Consider the following 25906-nt stretch of genomic DNA (forward strand, 5'->3'; position numbering starts at 1 on the left):
TCTGTGAGGAAAATAAATGGGGCTCAGAGCCTCAGGATACTGAAATCTGTATTTTTAAATCTTTTTTTCCTTCTAATTTGTTATTCTTTTCAAAATAACACACTGTTATTTACTCACCAATAACACACAATTATCCTTGCTTTTATTTATTGGTTTAATTCCATAATCTCGGGCTTTTTTGGCGTCCGTCAGGAACTGAATTTCAAAATAAAAATAACCGGAAACAGACGTAGGCATTTCGAGCGATTACCCAAGATCCTCAGCTATGGTTTTAAGCTCGCTTATTGGATGTTTTAGCCGCAATGCATGCTGGGATTTGGTGTTTATATGATATGAAATCCGGAAAACATTTTAAAGAATAAAAGAATACTTAATTCCGAGCGCTCTTGCTTTTCTCCTTGAAAGTCATCACATAACGGCATTGTAATACACGGTTCGGCTGCATTGTATATTACAGATCTGCCGTAGTTCTTTATTTATAGAGCCCTGATGAGAAGACCTTTGGAAAAACTGAGAAAATTCCGCCGAAACTGAATACTTGACGTGGATCATAAATATATCAAGAATTAAACAACATCTTCAATTTCTCTTCACACAATACGTCTCCTTGCAGTATCAACACTAATTCGGCTGACTTTTACATTTGATCTAATTCACAGATAGGTTATATTTACACCATAACGGTGCACAGCTGATATAAAAGGACTGTAGTTTTTAAAGATATTACTGATTTTCTTTGAATGTAAGAATGTAAATACTGAGTCTGAAATAGTATAGCAATATGCTGTAAAATTATGTGAAAGCATGCATAAAACTACACATCTTCAGATGTTGTACGAAAACACAAGTGTCCTACACTAATAATACAAAGTTATTATGGCTGTGTGTACCTTGTGTGCATCGTCTAGTGGTTAAAGCACGTTATTGAATTATTGTGTTTTATTTGATTAAAAAAATATTAAGAGTACATACTTTCATAGGGGGAAAGTATAAATATAGAATATACAAAATCAAGAAGATACTATAAGTGATTTCTACAATAAAACAGTTTAGTGCAGAATGTACAAAGATATTAATAGGAGGAGGTGCAAAACAGAAAAACGAATTAACCTTTATTTAAACATTAAATAACAGATTAAGGTCTTCTTTTAAATAAGAAAAAAACTTTGGGGGTATCTATCTACAGATAAATATTAAGCCTGACAAAGTACTTAACGTCTAATATATTGCTTTCCTGCAATGTTAACTATGTTGAAGCACTTATTTTAACTGATATTATACACATGAATGATACTCTTATGTATGTAGATATAATAAGAAATGTGCAGAATATGACAGTTTAATGGTGGAGGTACACACATATTGATAGATGTCTTGTAATGCACTGTTGAGGAACCTGTGACCCAAGTGTTTCATTCATTGCATAACTACACCGTAGTTGTGTATATGATATGTCAATAAACCTTTGAAAATCTTGAAAGGGATGTGCAAAATAGCCATAATATACAGTCTTTAATTAACTATTAGTAGCGAATAACGAGTAATGAATATACTTTATTACTCGTTTCCATTCATGTCAATTGCAGATACATGTTTAGTCTTCTCAAGCACCAACTATCAAATATCTCTCCTGATTGTTGGCACTTGACAATCACCTTACCTGAATTTTACTCAGGTGTAACTAAAGTCTGATTTAAGGGTTGTTTATATTTCACATAATTTATCAGAATCTGCAAAGTAACTCAAATAAATGCAGTGGAGTTAAAATACCAGGTTAACCTCTGAATTGTAGTGGAGTAGAATTACAAAGTAACAATGAGCTGTCATGTGGGTATTAATGCTGCGCATTATGGACACAAGCGATTTTCACCCATTTATTAATTATATGTTTTACATTTGATAACACCAATGTGTTTAATACTGGCAACTTCTAATTGTGGGAAAAACGAAAACGTTCAGTAGAGACGTCCCATAGAACATTTTGCGAAACACAATAGCCAGCATGTGTAGTTCTGGGGGGGCGTTCGATTCCAGTTTTGGATAGTCTGGCGTGGTTTCGTTCAATTTCACACAGCTGTTTGACGCTCTGCGTAACCTTATGGGGACTGTAGTCCTAAACGATAGCTGGGGATTATGGGTAGTGTAGTGTCTTCGGCCATCCTAAACTCAGAAATGTTGACAATCGCAATGATGCTCGAAATGTCCCTTATAGGCCTACGTCTGTTTCCGGTTATTTTTATTTTGAAATTCAGTTCCTGACGGACGCCAAAAAAGCCCGAGATTATGGAATTAAACCAATAAATAAAAGCAAGGATAATTGTGTGTTATTGGTGAGTAAATAACAGTGTGTTATTTTGAAAAGAATATCGAATTAGAAGGAAACAAATATTTAAAAATACAGATTTCCGTATTCTGAGGCTCTGAGCCCCATTTATTTTCCTCACGGACGGCAACAAAAGTCCGAAATTATACGATTTAAAATAAAAGCAATAATTGTGGCTTGATATTGAGTAAGAACATGTTTTTATGAACCACACAGCTTCCGGTCTCCCACGACCCAACCGGAGAAAAATACGTGCTGCAGGCAGTAGAAATACATTGCTTTTAAAATCGTGCTGTGCAACATGAAAAAAAGGGGCAAATCGTGTTGGTGAACACGAATCAATAGATTAAAAATTGTGTTGGTGAACACGAAATGCCGTGAGACTGGGTTAGATATTCTATTAATTTTCACGTTCACAAGTTAGGTGTTCAGCATAAGTTACCATGGAGATACCCCGGTAAGAAGTGAACCAGCGTCGTAGGACCGGAAACTCAGAGTCAACCCTGAAGTTACCTCGCTAACCGCAAATCCTGCTTCGTAGTACACGGCACAGTTCATTTGCTCAGTGGCCAAAAGCTAGCACAGCATACTTGATAACTGTTGCTAGTTAAGCCAGCCTAACTTTGAACTCCCAAATGAGTACTTGAGCACTGCTATGTAAGTACAATTCATCACCAAAATATGTCAACCCGGAGAGCAGTTTGTACATAAATGTAATTTGTTTGGTCTAGTTTGCTCTTGGATAGTTGTTGTTGTTGTTGTTGTTGTGGTGTGGTTCGCTGCAGAAGCATACACTGCTGTCCTGTCAGAGGTAACCACAGCCAGTGAGAAACACCGCCCTCTGGTGTAGTAAGAAGGACACTGCTGTCCTGTCAGCACTCCACCACCTCTGTTTTCCACAGCTGGGGACACCATCAGTAAGGAGACATCTTGGTTCCCAGAGAAAGTCAACATGTTCGTTTGACCAAAACTGTTGAATATTTATGGCGGTGGGCTATCCCAAATCTTTGTAATTATGTTTTAATCACAAAAATGTCCCGAATTGGGATAAATAAAGTTCAATCTTATCTTATCTTAAAAGTAAATGTTGTCTTTTAAAAGGGAAATTGAGACAAACATGGCAGGATATTATTTTGTCGTGTGGTGGTTAAGGCAAGGCCTTCCAGAGGACTTACCTCTAACACTACAACATATTTCAGCAAGGTATTGAGAAGTTGTGCTTTTATTCTTTTATTCTCCCTGATATCACAGTAGAATGATGCTGTGTGTTTTGTCTTTGCAAAAAGGGCTGTTTCTTTTTTAAAGAGGAAACACTGCTCTGCGGTCTGTGTTTGTTTTTCTTCTAAATGTCACTGCACCCTTTACGTTCACTACAAAATGCCATTTAGAACATTTGTTCAAGCAACTTATTTTTTTCTCGTCTCTATTACACATTCTCAGTATTTGTTTCTAAAGGTCCAGAGCGGAGCTGTCAACAGCAGAAGGACACCTCAAATGTGTGAAAAGCATCATAAAGTGTCAGGTTGTGGAATTTAAATGTAAATGAGGCACTCGGCACATATACCAAGCTTTACTAAACTAACATCAGGAAATATTTACATGTCCTGCGTAACACTGTACATTTAACATCACACTGTAAATGTATATGCCCTTCCTCGCACACTTACTGTACTGATAATACATATCCTACTTAATTTGGCCCCTTGATTCTGTGTATTTGTCAGATCTGCAGATCCTTTTTCTTTCACGGTTATCTTGTGTATATTTTACTTTTTAGTACTGTATTATTCTCTATACTGAGATGTTTATATATAGTTTGTTTATTTCCAACCTTTTCTTTTTTCAAATTATGTGCAATGCCTTTGATGTAACATGCTGCTGAAACGAAACATTTCCCAATTGAGGATCAATAAAGTACATCTTATCTTGTCTAAACCCGGCACACAGCAGCACTGCTGTCTGTTACTCTCCACATCTCAAACACCCCCCCCCCATGTGTCACCCACCGCTGACAGCCTTATCAGAGAGCCATCTCCGCGCTGTCACTAAAGAGGGGCATCTGCTGAGTGATGTTGACATCTTTTTGAAGGAACACAAGAAGAGCAGTCAAGTAACATTACCATTTCGTCTTTCCTTCTGGGAGGAGGCTCTTCCTCTGTAATGAAGAGGGGAGTCAGAATCAGGAGTGAAGGCTGCCTCCACTCTGCACTATTGATCTCCTGATGAGGGCTTTGGAGAGCCACTACGGTACTTATCATCTCGCTGTGGGGTTATTGTAATATTGTTAATCTAACGCTGCAGCTGATTAGCATGCAGACACACTCAGGTTATTGGAGCATTATCTCTGTGAATCCTAAAACAAAAGCTCTGAGTGGATATCCCCCAGTCATTTCATCACGCAGGGGACATTAGAGGAAGATCTGAAATGGTTGAATTCAATGCATTTATTAAAGCGCTTTACAGATACACATTACACACATATAAGACAAGTAACGGTCATGTACTGTGGACATTACCCACAGGAGCAAATTCAGGTGAAGTGTCTTTCCCAAGGACACAACGGCCTGACGCAGTGGCGGCGGAGGCGGGTTTCAAATTGGTGTTCCCCAACGCCCCCTTGATCTGATGATCAATGCACAGCCCACTGCACACTCCGCCCGGGTTGAGTTAATAATTGGCAGTGCAGAAAACAATTGGAAGTCATACTTGAATGCAGTTATTTACAGGTAATTAAGGGATTGTGTGAAGTAGTGCTGTAGCGACGCGTCGACTTCAAAATATCGTCGACGACATATTTCCGCGTCGACGCGTTGCTACACACACCTGGGTCACCCAAAGCAACAAGCAGTTCGCAATCGCACTTCAAACACAATGGAGACTGAAACGGCTACCACCTCCTCCTCACAGGATTGCGCACGAAGCCCCCAAACGAAAACATCTCGCCCTAGGTCTTCAAAAGCATGGGAATATTTTAAAGTTAGTCCAAAACGCAAAGATATTTATATCTCACTGAGACTGCTGCATAGCCTAGCAGAAGCAGCAGCTAGCTGTGGTGGCTACCATTAGCAGCTAGCATTTGCTCTCCGATTTTTCATAAAAATGGAATTATGGATTATAAATTCAATCATTTTTTTATACATAGACGTTAAAAACCTATGGATTAACCGATTCAGCCGCGTTTTTTTCTCATTTTATTGCCATTGAACACGTCTTTTGATCAGATTGACAGCTACGGTGGTGAGACGATCTCCCTAGAAGCTCTGTGAAGGTACGTGTTGTGATGACTGTATTTGCTTCCCCTGTCGCGAGTCCGGATCACTCAGTGATGATACTATGTACCTACATAATCTGTGGAGTCTCAGCTTTAATCGGATATATTGTATGTGCAGCTACGATAAGTAATAAGGGTACTTTTATCTTGAGTTCTGTGCCAATGTCCGTTAGCATTTTTCGCTCAGGGGTCATTTAGATGCTTCTTATGAGACTTGTGTTTTGTTTTGGTAAACATGGTTTGTATCGTCAGTTAGCTGAGATTATTCCCGTTAATCTGGTATAACACATTAATAGGTTCTTAAATATTAAGATCCCCTGAGACACAGTATCGTGAAAAAAATTTTTTTACATTACGTTTTTTTTACATTACGTTTTTTTATGAATTGAATAACAGAAAAATAATCGTTAGATTAGTCGACTAATCGTTCAAATAATCGCCCGATTAATCGTTTTCAAAATAATCGTTTCCCCCCAGCACTAGTGTGAAGTGATACACTTTAAAAGCTATCTAGTTATTTCCACCTCTCTTAATTTCTGCAAGGTTTAAGTAATAGCTTTGGCAAAGCAACTACATAGTGGTAAATTATCAATTTACATTTTTAGTTTTAGGGTTTAATTTAATCAAGTGCCCAACCAAGTAAAAATGCACGCAAGTCAATACAGCTCCATAACAAGTAAAACAAAACAAAAGATTACCTTTATCTACTCATGGATGTCCACAACGCCTAGCACCCAGTTCCTTCATTTTGAAAAAAACTAAAAAGTGTATTCACTTAAAAGTGAATGGGAAATAGAAAGTTATCAGGTTTGATAACATCCACAAAAATGTTTTTTGTTCCTTTTTGGCATCATATTTTTGAACCAAAAACCAAAACAAAGGTTCTATCATGGTTCTTATATCTCTGGAACACTGACATTCTCCTCTCCATTTATATGGATATGTGTGTTGACCTTTGGACACAGGCCGACAGGCAAAATGCCAAGCAATTTCATGTTTAGTTATTTTCATAAAAAGGAAATAGCTTTATAGTACCACTCTATATACCACTCATATGCCAAATGATGTCACCATTCTGTAGCTTTATTTTCCTGCATTATCCATATAGAGGAATACCCACCGCTGATACCCACCCTGCCATACTGATGGCATGGTCACATGCCACCAGTATGCCTGTAATTAAGGTAGTACAAACTGAACACAAATGTAAGATCATCTTTTTCTTTTGTAAAGGTGATACATCATGGTCCTGTATTCGTTTTTATTTAACAGAATATCTTTCTGATCTCTTCAAAGAGATGTCATATGAAGATTTAGTTTCTGCATGTTATGGCATATGTAAGGTTTTAAGGCCACATTCAAGGAGCACGAATTAAACATAGAGCAACTGAGTGAAATACAGCACTCACTTTAGCTTTGATGTCATTTGAACAACTGAGCACAGAAAGCATTGTGCCCACATCTTCTAAAGACGTCAAGCTGTGTTAAACACAGCATAAAGCACTGAGTGAGGAGAGGAAACTGGGGAAAGCAGGAACCAACTGAATTAGAAACTGGTTAAGAAAATATAGTGCACAAAAACATCAGAACACTTTCTCTCAAATCATTAAGCATTTTGTGTCTTTGAATTATTATGAGAACACACTGCCGAATAAAACAATCTGATGGCCAAAACTTCATTAGTCATGATTAAATATTCATTTTGAATGGTAAAAGGATCCATTTATGTTCTTGATAACTGTACTGTTCTCACTAGATGTTCCTGGAATCTAGCTATTCAGTCAGCATAAACATGAACTTCAAATAATTCCAGGAGAATGGGATTCTGAATTGGAGATTACTGAATATTCTTATATTCTTTGTTGTAAAACTGTAACATACAAGACAAATACATTGTTTTACAGTTGCAATGAGATAAGTATACATGACAGGTATACAGAAACACGACATAAATGACCATGCTATGGTAATGCTAGGCTAGTTAGAAGGCTAACAAACTAATCTATTTTATAAGTGAAGAGAAAACAAGAGTTTAGCAAAATGCTAACAGTGCTAAGCTAACAACGAGCTAGTATGCTAAAGAGGCTTGATTGATTGATTGATTGATTGAAAAGTGTATTAACAGCTTGTATATTGGGTACAGTACAGTACAGCTCAAAACATACAATTGTTAAGGGGATGCAGACCAGAGAAAGACTTTCGTCTTGTTTACATCAGGGTCCCCCATTTCCAATTCATCATATCATTTAAGACATATAAGACATATTTGACATACAGATGGCTTATTTACAATTTACATACAGGTGGTTTTTTACATACAGATGGCTTATTTACAATTTTCATTTTAGATTTCGTTCTAATACATCCTAACCGGACATTTAAGACATACCAAGTCTACAGATATACAGTTAGTAACAGAGCTCTCCCCCGAAGGCGCTCTTTAAGAGAGGTTTTGAAGGTAAGTATAGTTTTACTTTCCTTTACAGTTGTGGGAAGAGCGTTCCACCTTGATGTGGCATAATTGCGAAACGTGTATTCCCCCTTTTTTGTGCCAAATCTGGGTTTCACATGATTTGTGGAGCTCCCTCTGGTGTTATGATCATGGTATTCCTTGACCTTTGGGAATAATTTTGACATGTACATGGGTACCATAGAGGTGTAGTGGATCTTGTAGACCAGGCCCATTGCAAGTAGCTGTACTCTGTCGTCTACTCTAAGCCATCCTAGGTTGTCAAAGTGGGCAGAGGTGAGGTGGGTTCTAGATGAAAGGTCAAGCAGTAGTCTGACCAGTTTATTTTGCGATGTTTGAAGTTTTATTTGTAGCGCCTTGGAGGTGCTATGGTACCATGACGTGCAAGCATAGTCATAGTACCCTTGAATGAGTGCTCCTGCCAGAGTTTTCAGGGTGTTTTTGTTTACCAGAGAGGAGATCCGGTATAGGAATCTAGTTCTTTGATTGACTTTTTTTATTACATTGGATGCCATTTTGTCACAGGAGAGGTTTGCCTCAAGAATAGATCCTAGGTATGTAATTTCCTTCTTACTTGTGACAATAATGTTGCCCACTGCAACTGAGAAGTCGTCGGATTTGCTGAGATTATGTTTCGAACCGAAGAGAATGGACTCTGTTTTACCCAGGTGTAATGATAATTTATTATCGGCGAGCCAGGTGCAGATTCTGCCGAGCTCGGAGCTGAGGGTTTTTTCAACCTGCAACCTGTTCCTGTCAGAGACCAGCAGGGCTGAGTCGTCCGCGAACAGGAACAAGTTGCAGTCACATGCTGATGACATGTCATTTACATAAATTAGGAACAGTAACGGACCTAATATGCTTCCTTGTGGAACACCACAGCTAACTGGGAGGGGGGGGGGGGACAGAGTACCGTTTATCTGTTCTCTCCCCTCCAGGTAGGATTGCATCCAGCTCACCGATAGTTTATCAAAACCAATGGCTTTTAGCTTGTCAATCAGAATGGGGTGATTGACAGTGTCGAAAGCCTTTTGTAGGTCCAGCATCACCATGCCGCAGTACTTGCCCTCGTCCACCTCTTGTTTGATGTGGTCGCTCAAATAAAGAAGGCATGTGTCAGTGGAGTGGGATGTTCTAAAGCCAGATTGAAATTCATAGATTAGTTTCTTTTCCGCGAGGTACTTTTCGACCTGTTCATATACTATTTTTTCCATGACTTTCGAGATGGAGGTAAGAATAGAAACAGGGCGGTAGTTGCCTGGGTCCAATTTGCTGCCCTTTTTGTGCAGGGGGGTTACTCTTGCAATTTTGAAGTCTTTGGGTACTTTTCCCTGTTTTATGGAGAGGTTAATTATGTGAGCTATGACTGGTGAGATGGAGGTTGCTGTGTCTCTGAGGAATTTGGAGGGGATATTGTCATGGCCAGTGGCCTTGTTAGGTTGGAGGGCGCTCAGTTTAATGAGTACCTCTGCTGTTGTTACCCTTGCTAGACTGAAATCATCTTTGCGTACCCCTAGGTTTTTGTAGTAGGTCATGATGTGATCTACTCCAAAAAGCCCTGAGTGGGAGGGTAATTTATTTACAAGAGTTGTGGCTATGTTTATGAAAAAAATGTTCAAGTACTTGGCCACATCCAGTTTGTCTGTGATGAGCCTGTTATCTGTCTTTATGTTTAAGTTAGAAAATCTCGTTTTGAGTTTTTTACTGCAGCCAAGCTGGTTATTGAGTAATTTCCAAAGTTCACAGGGTTTATTTTTGTTTTCCTCAGTTTTGACATTGATGAAATTCTTTTTGGCAGTTTTGATCATGGAGCTTACGTCATTTCTTAGTCTGTTTCTTTCCATTTTGAGTTCAGTCACATGGGCCTGGAGTTCACTGCTCGTGCTTTTGGAAAGCATTGACTGACTTTTATGAAACTCAGAGCATTTTTTGTCTTTGGTTTTCATGGCGGTCAGTATGCCGGAGTGCATCCACGGCTCAGCGCGATGTTTTACCCTGGTTGTTCTTAGGGGGGCCAAATCATTGAGTATTGCAGAGAATTTGTTTTTGAAACCAAGCCATGTTTCTTCAACTTGTGTACCACTGAGCTCATCTGACCAGTCCAGGCTCTCCAGTTCTAGGTTAAAGGCCTCGCTAGAGTAGTTTTTGAGGTCTCTAGATATGACTGTTTTGTGACAGCCGGCCCTTTGTTTTAGCTTTTTGCGGGTACAGAATATCATATAATGATCACTTAACCCGCATGCTATAACCCGTTTACTGGAGATCCTGGACTTGTCAGAGGTCAGAATGAGATCAATGGTAGTTTGTGTTGTTTCACATACCCGGGTGGGTTGGGTGATTAGCTGGCTGAAGCCGTGCAGATCACAAATCCTACTGAAGGACTTGAAGACGGACGAGTCTTTACGTTGCATATCCGTGTTCCAGTCTCCAATAATAATTGTCTCTACATCCCCCACATCAGCCAAACACCCATCTAATGTATCATAAAAGTCACTCTGTTCCGGTGGTCTATAGATTGTCCCGACTATTACAGATTTAGCATTGTCAAAAATAATTTTAACCCACACAGATTCAATATTTTCATGATGCAGGTCAGTACGGTTTTTGAAATTGGTGTCTTTATGTATGTACATGCAGACACCACCTCCATTCACGTTCCTGTCCCTTCTCACTACAAGATAATCTTAAATTTCAATCTCTGAATCTGTAATGGAATTGTCCAATTTGGTCTCAGAAAAGCATAATATGCTTGCCTTACCGTTCATGAATAGCTGCCTGAGTTCAGCCAGTTTGTGTCTCAGGCTGTTAGTGTTCAGATGAAAAATATGTAGTCCATTTTTGTTGCTTAAATGCACAATGTCGTCAGCTTGCAGATATTTGTCTTTGTCCGTTACAGCAACCGGCTTGTCGTGGTGGGGTGGTGGTGGTGGTGGGGGGAGGGAGGCTCCTTTGTAGCTTTAGCCGTTGATATGCTAGCAGGGTGGCTAACAACATGGCTAACAACATGGCGGATATTTGTTCCCTCGGATCTCGGTTCTCTTCCTCTCGTCACTGCCTCATGCGTGTCTGTCTGCCGAGGCGTCCCCGGGGGGAATCTCGAAGTCTCCGTTTATTCCTTGGTCTCCGCTGTCTCCACGGTCTCTGTTGTCGTCGCGTAGTTGTTGTTGCAGCGGAAGAGATGCTAGTTCTGATGCTAATTGAGATGCTAGCTGCTCGAGCCTGCAGGACTGGCTTCTTGTCTGCACCGGGCCCGGATTCAGATGGATGTCTCCCGCTAACAATAAGACCAAGACGATCATACTTCTTCGGTCTAGTTTGCCTGACGGGGGTAAGTACTTTCGCGTCGGGTTTGCAGTTAATAATGCATGAATGCTTGCACTTCCAAAAGCGAGGTGTTTCCTTTCCCAGCCGTTGAGAAGGTAAAAGTCATTGTGGTTCATGTTATCCCCCTTTCATTACTCTCCTTCTCTAAGTGATGTTGCCTCATTGATGAGTTGAGGTAGGAGTCCATAATCCATAATCCATATTGTCAGGAGGATGAAATATGTAAAAAATCGTGAGGAATAACCGCCAAAGCGGGAGCTCTCGAAAATGCGACCACTCATCGTGAAACCGGATGTTGCCAAGCTAAGCTAACGGATTACATTGACATTGACATGAGGCGTTAGCTTAGGCCTAGTGGTGCAGATGCAGTTTAACGTCACATAATAAAGGTATGAAATACAATCAAATGATCAAATAAACACTGTTCGACATTAATATAGTTTCAACTAACATATTTACTTACAGACAATGCGCTTAACAAGTCTCCAGAAGACGCATGCAGCCAGATTGTGGAGCTAACAAAACAAGACTGCCACATGTAATTTCCCAACTGACAGACACAACTTCCTGTATGACTATTTCCTGTGATAGATAAAGCTGCGCTATTATCACTCGCCACTAGGGGATGAAACAGTGAAACATGTGCTGGACATCAGCTGTTATTGCAACGAGATATTTTCTGAACCTCATGAGTACACCAATGAGGGTGTTGTTCAGGTCTGGGCCTCGGAGAAGCACGTTGTTGAGAGAGACGCCTTGATAGGCTACACTAGAGTCGAAGACAACTTCAATCTACTCCGGCTTCTTCTGATGATAGACTCCAAAGGAGGGGAGATACCAGATTTCTTGGCCTTCCTGCAGTGGAGGAGCTACTTCTGCGTGTTCGTTCTTGAACAATTTTTCAATAATTTCCAGGAAGTGTGTCTTCATCTGGGGACGTTTCTCTAAGAGTGAGATGAGACGATTATAGGCACAGTCTCTGTTGTTTGGTAGCCTTTGTCTGGGTGTCTTAAAGGGCAAGGGATCAACCCAGCTGTTGGAGTTGTCTTGATGGACCTCGCTATCCATGATGCGGAGAAACCTCATGTCGTCTATCGAGGAGGCGAGTTTGTGGTCGCTGGGAGTGTGACAAAAGATGAATTGACCCAGGTTCTCCTCATCTATTGTTGAAGAAGTCACTGGGAAAGCTTGGTGCATAGTGTCATGACCAAATCTTTATTTTACCTGCACTTGACTGCCACAGGGCTGCAGGTAGCTTGGGCGGCCATTTTCCAAGATGGCAGTCTTGAGCGTGCTCACTACAGATGGCTTGTGAGCCCCTCCTAGACAGACATCGCCGACTGCGACCCAACCAAGGTCCAACTTCTGGGCGAATGGAGCATTGTGTGGTCCGTTGATTTGCTTCCTGATTTTATGGACTCTAAGGATGTCCCTGCCAAGCAACAAGAGTATTTCTGCTTGCGGATCAAGGGATGGTATCTCGTCCGCAATCTTCCTCAGGTCATTGTGGTGCAAAGCTGCATCAGGGGTTGGAATCTCTGAACAGTTGTTGGGGATCTGGTTACATTCAAGGAGTGTAGGGAGATGAAGACTGATCTTCTGGTCGATTGACTCTATAACGTAACCATGGGCCCTTTGTCCAGTCGTCTCTTTGAGCCCTGCGCATTTTTTCAGAGTGTATGGAAATTCACCACCTTGGATGTTGAAGACAATGAAGAACTCTGACCTCGCCCGAGATTTGTTGCTTTGCTCGTCGAGTATAGCATAGACTTTCATTGATTTCTCATGGTGTCCCTCAGGGTAAACACTGACGAGACATATCTTTGAGCATGCTCTTGCGCTAACTCCTTTTCCACATACCTCTGTGCACTTAGCGATGATGTCTTCGGTGACCTTGTCCTCTTCCCTGCCATGCTCTGGAGAAGGGGTGAAGGGCCTGGATGTCCATGGCGCGGGGCCCGGATGGAGGGCTGACAGATGACGATCACTCTGGCATTCTCCGCATTGTACTTCCGCTTTGCAGTCTCTCGCGAGATGTTCTATGGATGAACAGCATCTAAAGCATATGGAGTGATCTTTCAGGAATTGCTTGCGATCATCGATGATCTTCTCCCTGAAGCTTCTGCACTTTTTCAGCGGGTGAGGCTTTCCATGTATGGGACAGAGCTTGTTGTCATCGACTGATTTATTTTTACCTCCGTATTCCTTGGGTGGGAACACAGTTGTCTTGTTGACAGATACAGATGCCCTGATAAACCTGTCTGACCCCTTTCATGGTTCTGATGGTGCTTGAGAAACAGCGAAGTTGAAGCTGGGATCTGTCACAGCTTCTGTGTGCACAAAGTCGACAAAGACAGGAAATGGAGGAAAGCTGACGTTGTTGTCACACTTGTATCTCGACCCGTATGACATCCACCTTTCCTGGAGATTATACGGCAACATTTCTGCGATGGGATGAACTCCCCTGGATGTGTCCAAGCACGCTAGCCCAGGTAGGTTACCATCCAGCTTTGCTGCTTCAACCTCTAGCAATGGATCTCCGAGTTCACGGAGCTTTTCTGGTTCTTTGTTTGTCAGTGTTGGGAAACGCTCTAATTTGGAGAAGAGAGCTCGCTCAATGGCTTCAGGCGAGCCGTACGTCTCTCCCAGCCTCTCCCAGGCCATACTTAGTCCAGCTGGCGGACATCTGATGTTCACTGCTTTGAGCCTGCGAACGTGCTCTGAAGACTCTCTGCCAAGCCATCTACTGAGGAGGTCCAGCTCTTCTCCTGCAGTAAGGTCTAATCCAGCAATGGCACTCTTGAAAGACGATTTCCAGGCCCAATAGTTCTCTGGTTTGTCATCGAAGGTCCTTAGGCCTGTTGTGACAAGCTGGTTGCGAGCCAGACACTTAGCAAGATCGTGGTTGGTAGGTATTCTGTCGTACTATGAAATACGTGGATTTATGCAGAAGGCCCCATGTGGGTGAGTGGAAGGCTGATGTTGATTGAAGGGCTGTTCGTCTATGTGTTTTTGATAGGAAGGCTGCCTTGGTCATCACATGGAAGTCCAGTTTGCCATCGGCGTGTCACATGTGGTGTGTGAAATGGGGCTTCGTCCATATTGGAATGGTATGATGACTTAATAAGCGACTGCTCCCTCACGTATTCCTCCGTATGTTGCAGCCATTTTTGAGGTGAGAGAGGAATAGGCTTTTTGGCTGCAGATCCTAGATCACTCTCAACTAGGCCAGCTTCCAGCATTTCCAATTCAGCTTTAGCAGCATCCCTTTCTTTCTCTACCTGAAGTGTGTCAAGTGTAGCTTGTAGACGGGCTTGTTCGACCTTTAAAGCTATCTCCTGCTGAGTATAGGATGCTCTGGCTTCAGCTGCTGCGGCTTTTGCTCGTGCTCTTGCGACGGCAAGCATGGCATTTTAATTGAGGGATGAACCGCTTTCCCTTGAACGGGTTTGTAGAGACCGGGTTTCCTCATTGAGTTCGTTGTTCATAAGTTCCACTTTGTCCCTGACAGTCTTGGAACTTGCATGACTCATCTTGAGGTGAAAGGTGGCTCAATGTTGTTTTAAGATAAATGAGGTTCCACGTAGATGCTCTTCGATGTGTGGAGCTTGTTGTAATGCTGTCTTTTTTTACTGTACTGTTCTTACTAGCTATTCAGTCAGCATAAACATGAACTTCAAATAATTCCAGGAGAACGGGATTCTGAATTGGAGATTACTGAAGCTCCTGAATATTCTTATATTCTTTATTGTAAAACTGTAACACACAAGAAAAATACATTGTTTTACAGTTGCAATGAGATAAGTATACATGACAGGTATACAGAAACACGACATACATGACCATGCTATGGTAATGCTAGGCTAGTTAGACAGCTTAGAAGGCTAACAAACTAATCTATTTTATAAGTGAAGAGAAAACAAGAGTTTAGCAAAATGCTAACAGTGCTAAGCTAACTTCTCGGAGACTTCAACCTCCAGACAGGGCAGAAAGACGAACTAACATCTCTGTTAACCGCCTTTGCTTTCTCACTGTCTCCATCCCCACCGACTCATAAAGCTGGCAATGTCCTTGATCTCATATTCTCAAGGAACTGCGCTACTTCTAACCTCTCTGTAAAGTGTAAACCCGCTCCACACATCCGATTACTTAATCATTTAATTCTCTCTACCCCTTTCCAAACATAACAAACTAATCTCTTCTCATCCTGCACCTGTCCGCCGTAACCTTCGTTCCCTCTCCCCCACTACCTTTGCCTCATCGGTGCTCTCAGCCCTCCCTTCCTCTGACTCGTTCCAACTCCTGCCTCCAAACTATGTTGCAGAAACTCTCCTCTCTACTCTCTCATCCACTCTGGACTCTCTCTGTCCTCTCACATCTCGGCAGGCTCGTCAGTCCCCTCCTGCTCCCTGGCTAAATGATGCACTGCGTGCTAATAGAACCGTCCTTAGGGCAGCAGAGCGTAAACGGTGGAAATCCAAACACCGTGACGACCTCCTAACCTATCAGGCTCTCCTCTCCTCTTTCTCGGCTTCGATCTCTCAGGCAAAAAGCACTTTTTTTCAAGATAAGATCCAATCTTCCTATTCCAATCCCAAAAAACTATTTTCCATCTTCTCCACCCTCTTGGACCCTCCAAAAGCCCCTCCCCCCTCCTCACTTCTGTCAACCGACTTTGTTACCCACTTTGAAAAAAAGGTTGACGATATTCGCTCTTCTTTTTCTGACTCACCTTTACTCACCGCTGGGTCACCAGACCCTCCTTCCACCAACACACTTACCTCCTTTTCCCCTCTCTCTCCAAGTGAGGTTCTTACCCTCATTACCTCTGCCCGCCCTACCACCTGTCCTCTGGACCCCATCCCTTCAACCTCCTTCAGACTATCGCTCCTGATATTCTACCGTTTCTCACCCATTTCATCAACACTTCTCTAACTTCTGGTCACTTTCCAAACAGTCTGAAGGAGGCAAGAGTAAACCCTCTCCTAAAGAAACCCACTCTCAACCCATCAGATGTTATAAACTACAGGCCTGTGTCTCTACTACCGTTCCTGTCTAAATCACTTGAACGCGCTGTCTTTAAACAACTCTCCTGTTATCTCCATCAGAACAACCTTCTGGATCCGCACCAGTCTGGTTTCAAGGCAGGTCACTCCACATTGCTCTCATTGCTGTCACTGAGGAACGGCACCCTGCCAAAACTGCATCCCTCTCCTCTGTCATCATCCTGTTGGACCTGTCTGCTGCATTTGACACGGTGAATCATCAGATCCTCCTTCGCACTCTCCAAAAACTTGGAGTTTCAGGCTCTGCACTTTCCCTCCTCACCTCATACCTCAAAGACCGTACCTACAGGGTAACTTGGGAGGGTCTGAGTCCGACCCTTGTCAATTAACTACAGGGGTCCCTCAGGGCTCTGTTCTTGGTCCCCTACTCTTCTCCCTGTACACAAACTCGCTCGGATCAGTCATTAGCCCGCATGGTTTTTCATACCACTGCTACGCTGACGACACCCAATTAATTCTGTCCTTTCCCCGCTCAGAGACCCAGGTCGTCGCACGCATCTCTGCTTGTCTAGCTGACATCTCTCAGTGGATGTCTGCTCATCACCTCAAGCTCAACCTTGACAAGACTGAGCTGCTCTTCCTTCCGGGAAAAGATTGTCCCACTCTTGACCTAACAATCAACATCGGCACCTCAGTTGTTTCCCCGACTCAGACTGCAAGGAATCTGGGTGTGACCCTAGATAACAACCTGTCCTTCACTGCAAACATCGCTGCTACAACCCGTTGCTGCAGATACACACTTTACAACATCAGGAAGATACGTCCCCAGCTGACACAGAAAGCGACGCAGGTTCTGGTCCAGGCTCTTGTCACCTCACGCCTAGACTACTGCAACTCCCTCCTGGCTGGTCTACCTGCATGTGCCATCCGACCTCTGCAGCTCACCCAGAATGCAGCGGCTCGTCTGGTCTTCAACATTCCTACATTTTCCCACACCACTCCGCTCCTCCGCTCCCTTCACTGGCTTCCGGTAACTGCTAGAATCCACTTCAAGACACTGGTACTTGCTTACCATGCTGCGAATGGATCTGGCCCTTCGTACATCCAGGACATGGTTAAAACCGTACACCCCAGCGCGTGCACTACGCTCTGCATCAGCCAAACGACTCGCTGCACCCTCGCTGCGAGGGGGACCCAAGTTCCCATCAGCAAAAACACGTGGGTTTGCTATCCTGGCTCCAAGATGGTGGAATGAGCTCCCCATTGACATCAGGACGGCAGATAGCTTGCACATCTTCCGGCGCAAACTGAAAACTCATCTCTTTCGACTCCACTTCGAGCGATAGATTTATTAACAAAGCACTTATATACTAATAAAGGACTGGCTTATCTAAAGCCAGTTGAGTAGCACTTGAAATGTTTGGCTCTATGAAGCCTGATGTACTTATATGATTCTGTTTTCTTCAAGGTTGTGTCGTCCTGGTCGAATGTACTTATTGTAAGTCGCTTTGGATAAAAGCGTCAGCTAAATGCAATGTAATGTAATGTAACAACGAGCTAATATGCTAAGCTAACGACTAGCTAGTATGCTAAAGAGGCTAAGCTAACGACGAGCTAATACACTAACGGATTACATTGTCATTGACATGAGGCGTTAGCATAGGCCTAGCGTTGCAGATGCAGTTTAACGTCACATAATAAAGGTATGAAATACGATCAAATTATGAAATAAACACTGTTCAACATTAATATAGTTTCAACCAACATTACTTACAGACAATGCGCTTAACAAGTCTCCAGAAGATGGATGCAGCCAGATTGTGGAGCTAACAAAATGAGACTGCCACATGTAATTTCCCAACTGACGCAACTTCCTGTATGACTATTTCCTGTGATAGATAAAGCTGCGCTATTATCACTCGCCACTAGGGGCTCCCACAAACACACAGCTCTATACACAGAACACGACAATAACACTTAATTGTTTTTCTCCTGATTGAACTAAGGTCTACCAGCACTCTTTTTCTGCATCGTACCTGATCTACAACCTGTACACAAGGTGAGCAAACCAAAAATTAAACAAGTTGCATAATTAAATGACTTTCTCTTAATGATATTACGGTGGCCAATAGGTGCTAACACACAACACACAACGGTCAAAAACACTTCCATCAGGAGAAACGCGCTGCAGCTTCAGAGACGATCTACCAAAACGCAATCAAATATAGAAACATCGTCACCAACTTGAAAAAACATGCGCATCATTTATAAAAAGCGGTGCATACACAAATGCCAGGGGACACTAAAAATATGCATGCTTCTTCATTTGCGTGTGTTTTCGCACATTAGTGTTTTTACATCTGCATATTCTTTTTAATTGCAGAGCGTTCCTCCTAATGGAAATGTATTGGGCTTTGCCCCTGTCAGCCACTGTAAGATATCGTAAAAGGTCTCAACTAGATCAGTGAGAATCTTAAAAAAAAAAAGTATCTTCAATGTATTTAGTTTGAACGCATATTGAGGAGAAAAGGTTAAAAACATTCTTACAAAATCAATAACTGATTACATTTTGTAAAATGTAATTCAAGTTTCAACAGGAATGGCATATTTATGCAATACATATAATTTGGATGAATAACATTGTACAGCACATTATTAAACATTTTAAAAAACATTATTTAATAGTTCGAAATCTACATTTTCAGTGATTATATTTGTGATTTAGAAACAGATTTGAAGTATGTTGGTCTGCTGGTCAAATCCTTAGTGTGTCTTTATGTCCCCTGCACAGAGAGGTGCGGGAGCTGAATCCCCCGGAGGTGTCGGACTCCGTCCTGCAGTTCGCCTCGTGGGGCGTTCAGGGTCAGCAGCTGGTGAGTAGCTTACAGCCAAATCAGGATTTATTTGCTGAGTGGTGCAAATATGACGTAAGTTTGTAGGCGACCTGGAAGCAAGTTTATGATTCTTACACAACTTCTTCACCAAGATAATCTACACAATTATCCCCACTTTAAAAATAGGCAATGCTTAAATGCAATTGCCAGCAGTAAATAGCTACAACATGCAATAAACAAATTACATAACGTTGCATGACTTCACATCACGACCGCTGACAAGTGTTTTCTCATTTAGTCACTTGTAAGACACATACAAGCCTTGGAAATTCACCAGTAGGGTATTGACTGATGTATTTTATGTCGTAGAACAAAACGTGAAAATCCTTGCTGCATTCAGAAGAGTGATGATTGATTACAATGTCTTTCTAATAAAGTGTGAGTTCATGGCATTCATAAGATCCTCTGCTCTGAGGTGAAGGCTCATCAAATACTGTTTCTGACTGGAGAGAAACATAAACCCTTTAAACTGAACCATTATTCAGAAGCAGTTGTACTTATCATGCTGCTGCTGGAGACATCTTGTGGGGGGGCTGCAGCTCTCTGTTTGAGTAATGCCTCCACCATGCAGAGTATTACAGACCGAATAATCAGTCCATTATTTTCTCCAGCGCAGCCTAGGAGAGTAATCAACCATTTGGTAGCACATTTATCTCGTTTCCTCAGTATTTGTGCCCGTCCTCTGAAAGCTGCTCTTAAGGAAGCCCTGAAGCGGCGTGTCACATCCTGAATGACTAAATATCTTCCATTTCTCACATGCTCTCCCTGCGTTAAGAGGAGACGCTCAGTGAATGTGATTTTATCATTTAGCATGTTCTCTATGTGTGAACGGCTCACCAGGTTCAGTCTTTGTAACTTCAACAATGTTGCAAAAAAGCTGGACAAAATGCTAATATTGGTTAGTTCTGTTTAACATTTCTGTATGGGTTCTGGACTAAATGTGTCAAACTTAGTTGAAATACAAATAATGCTAATGCAGAGATGGCAAATGTACACACATCTTTCGCAGATACTCGTATTTAAAAATACTCTGCTGAAAGTTGAAGTACTGACTGAACCTTTTGAATCAAGTTAAAGTATAGAAGTATGGGTATTTTAAATATACTTAAGTAACATTTAGCCATAATTACCAGCTGTTTTCTAGAACATCTCCCTCATATATGGCCATGGGTGATTAGAAATGTCTCTGTTCCCCGTAAGATGTACGGAGTAAAAGTTAAAAGTCGTCAGAAAAATTAATTATGGAGTAAAGTACTGATGCCAGAAAAATGTACTTAAGTGCAGTAACAAAGTATTTGTACTTCACTACTTCCCATCCCTTTGCTAATGTACGTTTTGCACATGCTGTGTACATTGATGAGTTGCATATACTGTAGTGAACTGGAGATGGAGGATTCAAATGATTTCCTCTTCAAGCGTCAGACACTGCTTCTTGCACACAGTGAGAAGAATCATTGGGCAGCTTTTATACACCACACACTGGGGGGTGTATATAATAGTGTAGAGTAGGGGACTGGCTCAAGGGCACCTTGGCAGGAGGCAAACTAGCACCTCTCAAAGCACCAGTCCACTGGTGACCCTCCTGAATCCTCACTCAGGACCACCAGGGACTTCACAATACTTACTCATACTAGTACTTATCAATATATCCCCTCTTCCCCACAGTTATACATATTTGAAAACAACATCTACTACCAGGCGGATGTTCAGAGCAGCTCATGGAGGCTCACGTCTTCAGGGCAGGAGGGGGTGATCTTCAACGGCATCACTGACTGGCTCTACGAAGGTGAGGGAGACCACAGTGGATCATGTTCAGACACGTGTAGAACATCAGGATTCCTATTGCAGAAAAAAGCATTCCTTCTTTTGAAATGTCATGTGTATAAAGATTCATCTAGATTGTCTACTGTGGCACAGGAAAAGCTTCTATACCCTTTTATATGAGAAATGACAGACGTCGAGGAGGAACTGGATTTATATTGACTTGACAGTGACTCTGCTGGCTGTATTTATTATGACTGTCATCTGTCAGGAACAAAACACACGTAATATGTCATTATTGTTGTTGCTGTGAACCTCACAGGTGGGGGGGAGCGGAGGGATAGGTGTTCCTATTTCTATAACAGAACCTGAACATTATGATGGCAGTTCAAGTTTCCTGTTGGCAACTTGCGACCCAAGAATGGAGTTTGAGTTTAAAGCCGACCAACTGAAAATATTACATTACCTTAATTATGCCCAACTCTTTTTATTTAGCATTGAAAAGTATTCTATTGAAAAGTATTCTATAGTATTATATAATGGTTAATATGTGTTAGTTGAAGTCTGTGTTATGTTCCCAATTATTATTCTTTTGTATTATTATTGTTATTTTCTTATGAGCTAAGGTACATGTTGAGCATTACCTAGGATTAAGTCAACCGAGAAAGAATGACACACTAGTCAGTCAATTTGTTGATTATTCCACCAGCTGTTCATTTACATGTTGATAAATCACCACACGATCATAACAATAGGAGCATGAACAGAATGGGAATTGTAATTTGCACTTGCTCAGCAGCCCCCCCTCTCGCTGCTCTGATGCTCTGGTGTGTGTTCTCCAGAGGAGGTGTTGCTCTCTCAGGCAGCCCACTGGTGGTCTCCAGACAGCTCCAGACTGGCCTACCTCACCATCAACGACTCCCTGGTTCCCAACATGCTGCTGCCCCGCTTCACAGGGTCGCTCTACCCCAGGGGGGTGGAGTACCCTTACCCAAAGGTAAAACTGAAGAGTATTTAAAGGGGTTTTCAGACCAAACATTAGTCGCTGTCATGTCTGGGTTCCAACCAGGCAGATGCATATTGGTGAATGATCTGCCTTCTACTGAACCAACAATGTTCCACCCTGACACGCCGTCACTTCTGGAGGTTTGTTCATCCTGCAAATTATTAATGAAGAAGCAACACTTTTTACTGTCAGATAGATTCAGAATTATTTCATATGGGAAATAATAGGGTGTTAATAATGTATGCTGTTCAAGAAGTAGATTTCTGGGTATAACACTATAAACATTTCAACTTGCAAACACTCCTGTGGCCTGGCACACATTCACCATTAAACACTCTGTGTTGATTTGAACACCATAAACTATAATGTATTTCCAGAATGGAATTTATCTCATAAGTAAAGCCAGCTAAAACCTTTACATTGATGATTTGGGGTATTGACTTGTTTGCAGGACAAGGAGTATTTCAGCTGACTGTTCACTGACTCACTAGAACATGCTTTATCTTACTTCATACTGTACAACAACCCTTACGACCTGAGTTTACTGTAACCAGCATCAAAGCAGCTCTCTGAGTATTACTGCAGGCTCTCTGCTGTAGGAATGCAGGTTAGTGAATCCTTCTCCTGTGTCATTCGTGTTACAGAGGCTTGGTTTCTTTGAAGAGGGTTGGCTGTAGGGATCTGTGGCACCGCGAGGGATGAGGATGTGATATGCTTTAGTGAGGCACATTAACACACCTCCCATCCTTTGATGCAGGTGTTTAGCGTGTCAAATGCCTGTTAGACGGGAGATTGGTTGTGAAAAACCGGGGAATTAGGGTCACAAGGTGGAGGACCATGGGCGTAATTTCCACTGGGGACAGGGGGGACATGTCCCCCCCACTTTTCAAAATCCCATTTGTGTCCCCCCCACTTTTTAAATGTGTTACGCAAGCGGTCATCGTCACGGAGGAGCGTGTGTGTGTGGCACGAGCGCATCTTGTGAGAGAGAGAGAGATTTACGGGGGTTGTTGTTAGCATTTGGTGCTAGCTCGGAGCTAACGGAGATTAGAAACTGTTTCAACAATAAGGAGAGGGAGAGTCCTCTCCTGTCGGACTGAGAGAGATAACGTCAGCTCAGGGAGGTAAAGGACTCTGAGTGATTAGGTTGTAAACTTTAGTCTAAATTATCTCAGTGGGTCTCAAATGGTTTGGTCATCTATGTAAACAAATATTTCCATCTATGTAATATTAGTTGTATATAAAATAAGTTAAGAAATCCTTCAAATGTGTACTATAGGTCAGTACAAAAATAAAAAACACAGATTGAAAGGGGAGTGATCAGTCAAATATGCATAAATAAAAAGAAAGAATGCAGATAGGTAAGATAAAGATAGGAGAGAGGAGTTTATCAATGATTTGTTATTGGTTGTGAGCATATTCTAATGGTTTTTTGTTTATTGAAATATATACAGTTCTGTTTCATATGAGTGTTGAGAGCTTTATCCATACATCTCTTAATGTTGCCCTCAAAGTGCACCAGATTTATGCTTTTAACTTCAATTTTAAGAAAAACATCTTCCTGGGGTGCATGCCCTCGGACCCCCCTAGAGGATGTGAGGTCATCACAAATAAAACAGATTCACATGGATAGGATACTAGATAAGTGTGCACACTTATCAGAATCAATATAGATGTTTTTTTATTTTAAAGAGTCCGTCCAAAAAATATGTTGTACTTATAGTGAAAACTAACCTTGGATGATGGGTTAGTAGACTAAAATCTTTAGGAATCCAAAGTACAACATATAATAAGTACCCTGTATCAAGATTGATGCAAAACAAGTGATATTTGACCTTTTTAGACAGAGTTAGCAAAAAAAAACCTTCTGGGGTGATTTGGGTGGATTTTCCATATCTCTGGCCCCCCTTGTTCGATGTTGACATGTGACATCTCTTTCTGACCGTTAGAGCCAATAGAATCCAAGGGAAATCGTCCCGCACACACTCATGTTAATAAAACAAAGATGGCCTCTCTGCGCATCCTAGCTTGTAGGAGAGGGGAGAAATATCGCTGCTCTGATATCAAGCAACGGAAAAGCTGTTTTATTCCTTATCATCTTAAGCCCTGAGCCTGTTTTTCAGGTTTCAGGCTCGAAAATGCCACTAACACAACAAAGACTATATCTTCACTGCTAAAAGGGGTAAATTAATAATCTTTTCCCTCAAAGCAGGGTTACATCTGTGAGTTGGATGTAGAAGTGTCAGAATAAATATAGATGTTTTTATTTTTAAAGTAAATTCAGATGGAACATGGTACAAACATGTAAATTCTAATGTCCGCCTAAAAAAAACAACATTACTTATAGTGAAAACCACCCTTGAATGATGGGTTAGTAGACTAAAAGCTTTAGGAATCCAAACTATAACATATAATAAGTACCCTGTATCAAGATTGATGCAAAACAAGTGAAATTTGACCTTTTTAGAGAGATTTAGAAAAATAAAGACTCACCTCTGGGTAATTTGGGAACCATCAGTTCCATTTGACCTTTTTCACTGTAAAAATAATTGTATTACTTTGAATTATCACTATAGGTATTCATTCCATCCAAATACAACTGTTGTGAAAAAAAACAAAAAAACATACTCTGTTATCCTCTTAGGCCCCACGGACCCGAAATCGCGTCATTTGCAGGAAACAACGTTTAAGGTACCTTAATATTTAATAAACTATGAATATTTTATATCCATATAACGGAAAAAAAACTAATTTAACTGATCTTATTAATTTGTTTTTTCAAAAAAACCACAATGCTAACAGTGAGCCTCTGAATTAGCCCCGAGCGAAACATGCTAACCTATTACTTCACCGAAAATCACTCCTAGCTCCCTTATTACTTATCCTAGCTGCACATCCAACACATCGTTTATGATCGTAAAGACACAGAATCTAACGGTGCTGACCTCAACACTGAAAGATACAAACTTGCAACGTTATCAACAAAAACGTACATCAAAACAAGTGGCGCTAGGTACTAACATGCGCTAGGCTAACATGGCTTACCTTCGTCTTTGCCTGGTCTAAACTGGTCTTCAATGGCATTACAACGATAAAAACGATGATGTAGTTAATCCATAGGTTAATATCCAATGTGGCTGCGTCCCCTTTGAAATGTTCTGATAATCTATAAGCAATCAAACTGCAATTCCGTTATCTGCTGTCCACTCTGTGCTCCGTGCGCTCTGGGTCCTACAATTCCTGCTTCCTTATGTAGTAAACAATAAGTAAAGTCTGCTGCGTAAGGTGCTTACGCTGGCTGGCATTCTTTATACTTTACGCAGGACCATATCTCTGGAACCCATAGGTTGATTTGGGTGATTTACACCTTTTTCTTAACCATTACATCCAATAGAATCGATGGGCAGTTCCCAAATCCACGTAAACATTACCATAACTGAAATCGGGTTTTAGGATGCGTCACTGCAGTCACATCCTAAAACCGCAGTGACGCATCCTAAAACCCGGAAGTAAGTTAGCATTTTTACCACGTCCGGTTCCTTCGATAAAAAGCAATGCAATTTCTCCATAGGATTTTAGAAAATATCTCCAAATAAGGTCTGTGTTTGACACAAATTGAAGAGACAGATCACGTTTTGTTCTACGACATTAAATACATCAGCAGTGACCCCGCTGGTGATTTTTTAAGAGTTTACGTGTCTGAAAAACGATGGTTGTTAACAAGTGGCTGAATAGGACTACAGAAGTTGTCCAGGCCGTTTTACGCCATTACACCGAACACGTAAAACACTCCTGCTAAGTTTGTTTGCCCTGTTCTGCTTGAAAGGAAGTACCTGCCTCCTGCAAACTGT

The 25906-nt window shown here is 41.6% G+C and overlaps 1 protein-coding gene across 1 annotated transcript in view; it reads left to right on the forward strand.

The window, feature by feature from the left end:
- The window catches only part of LOC117547581 (inactive dipeptidyl peptidase 10-like), a gene marked incomplete at its 5' end in the record, with an annotated part of 75242 nt that overhangs the window by 31325 nt on the left and 18011 nt on the right, over positions 1–25906 (forward strand). Inside the window, 4 exon segments of the mRNA XM_034218400.1 lie at positions 18401–18453; positions 19186–19267; positions 20954–21074; positions 21892–22046. Coding sequence (XP_034074291.1) covers positions 18401–18453; positions 19186–19267; positions 20954–21074; positions 21892–22046 — 411 coding nt within the window.

Source organism: Gymnodraco acuticeps, unplaced genomic scaffold, assembly GCF_902827175.1.
Source record: "Gymnodraco acuticeps unplaced genomic scaffold, fGymAcu1.1, whole genome shotgun sequence".
Classification (NCBI taxonomy): domain Eukaryota; kingdom Metazoa; phylum Chordata; class Actinopteri; order Perciformes; family Bathydraconidae; genus Gymnodraco; species Gymnodraco acuticeps.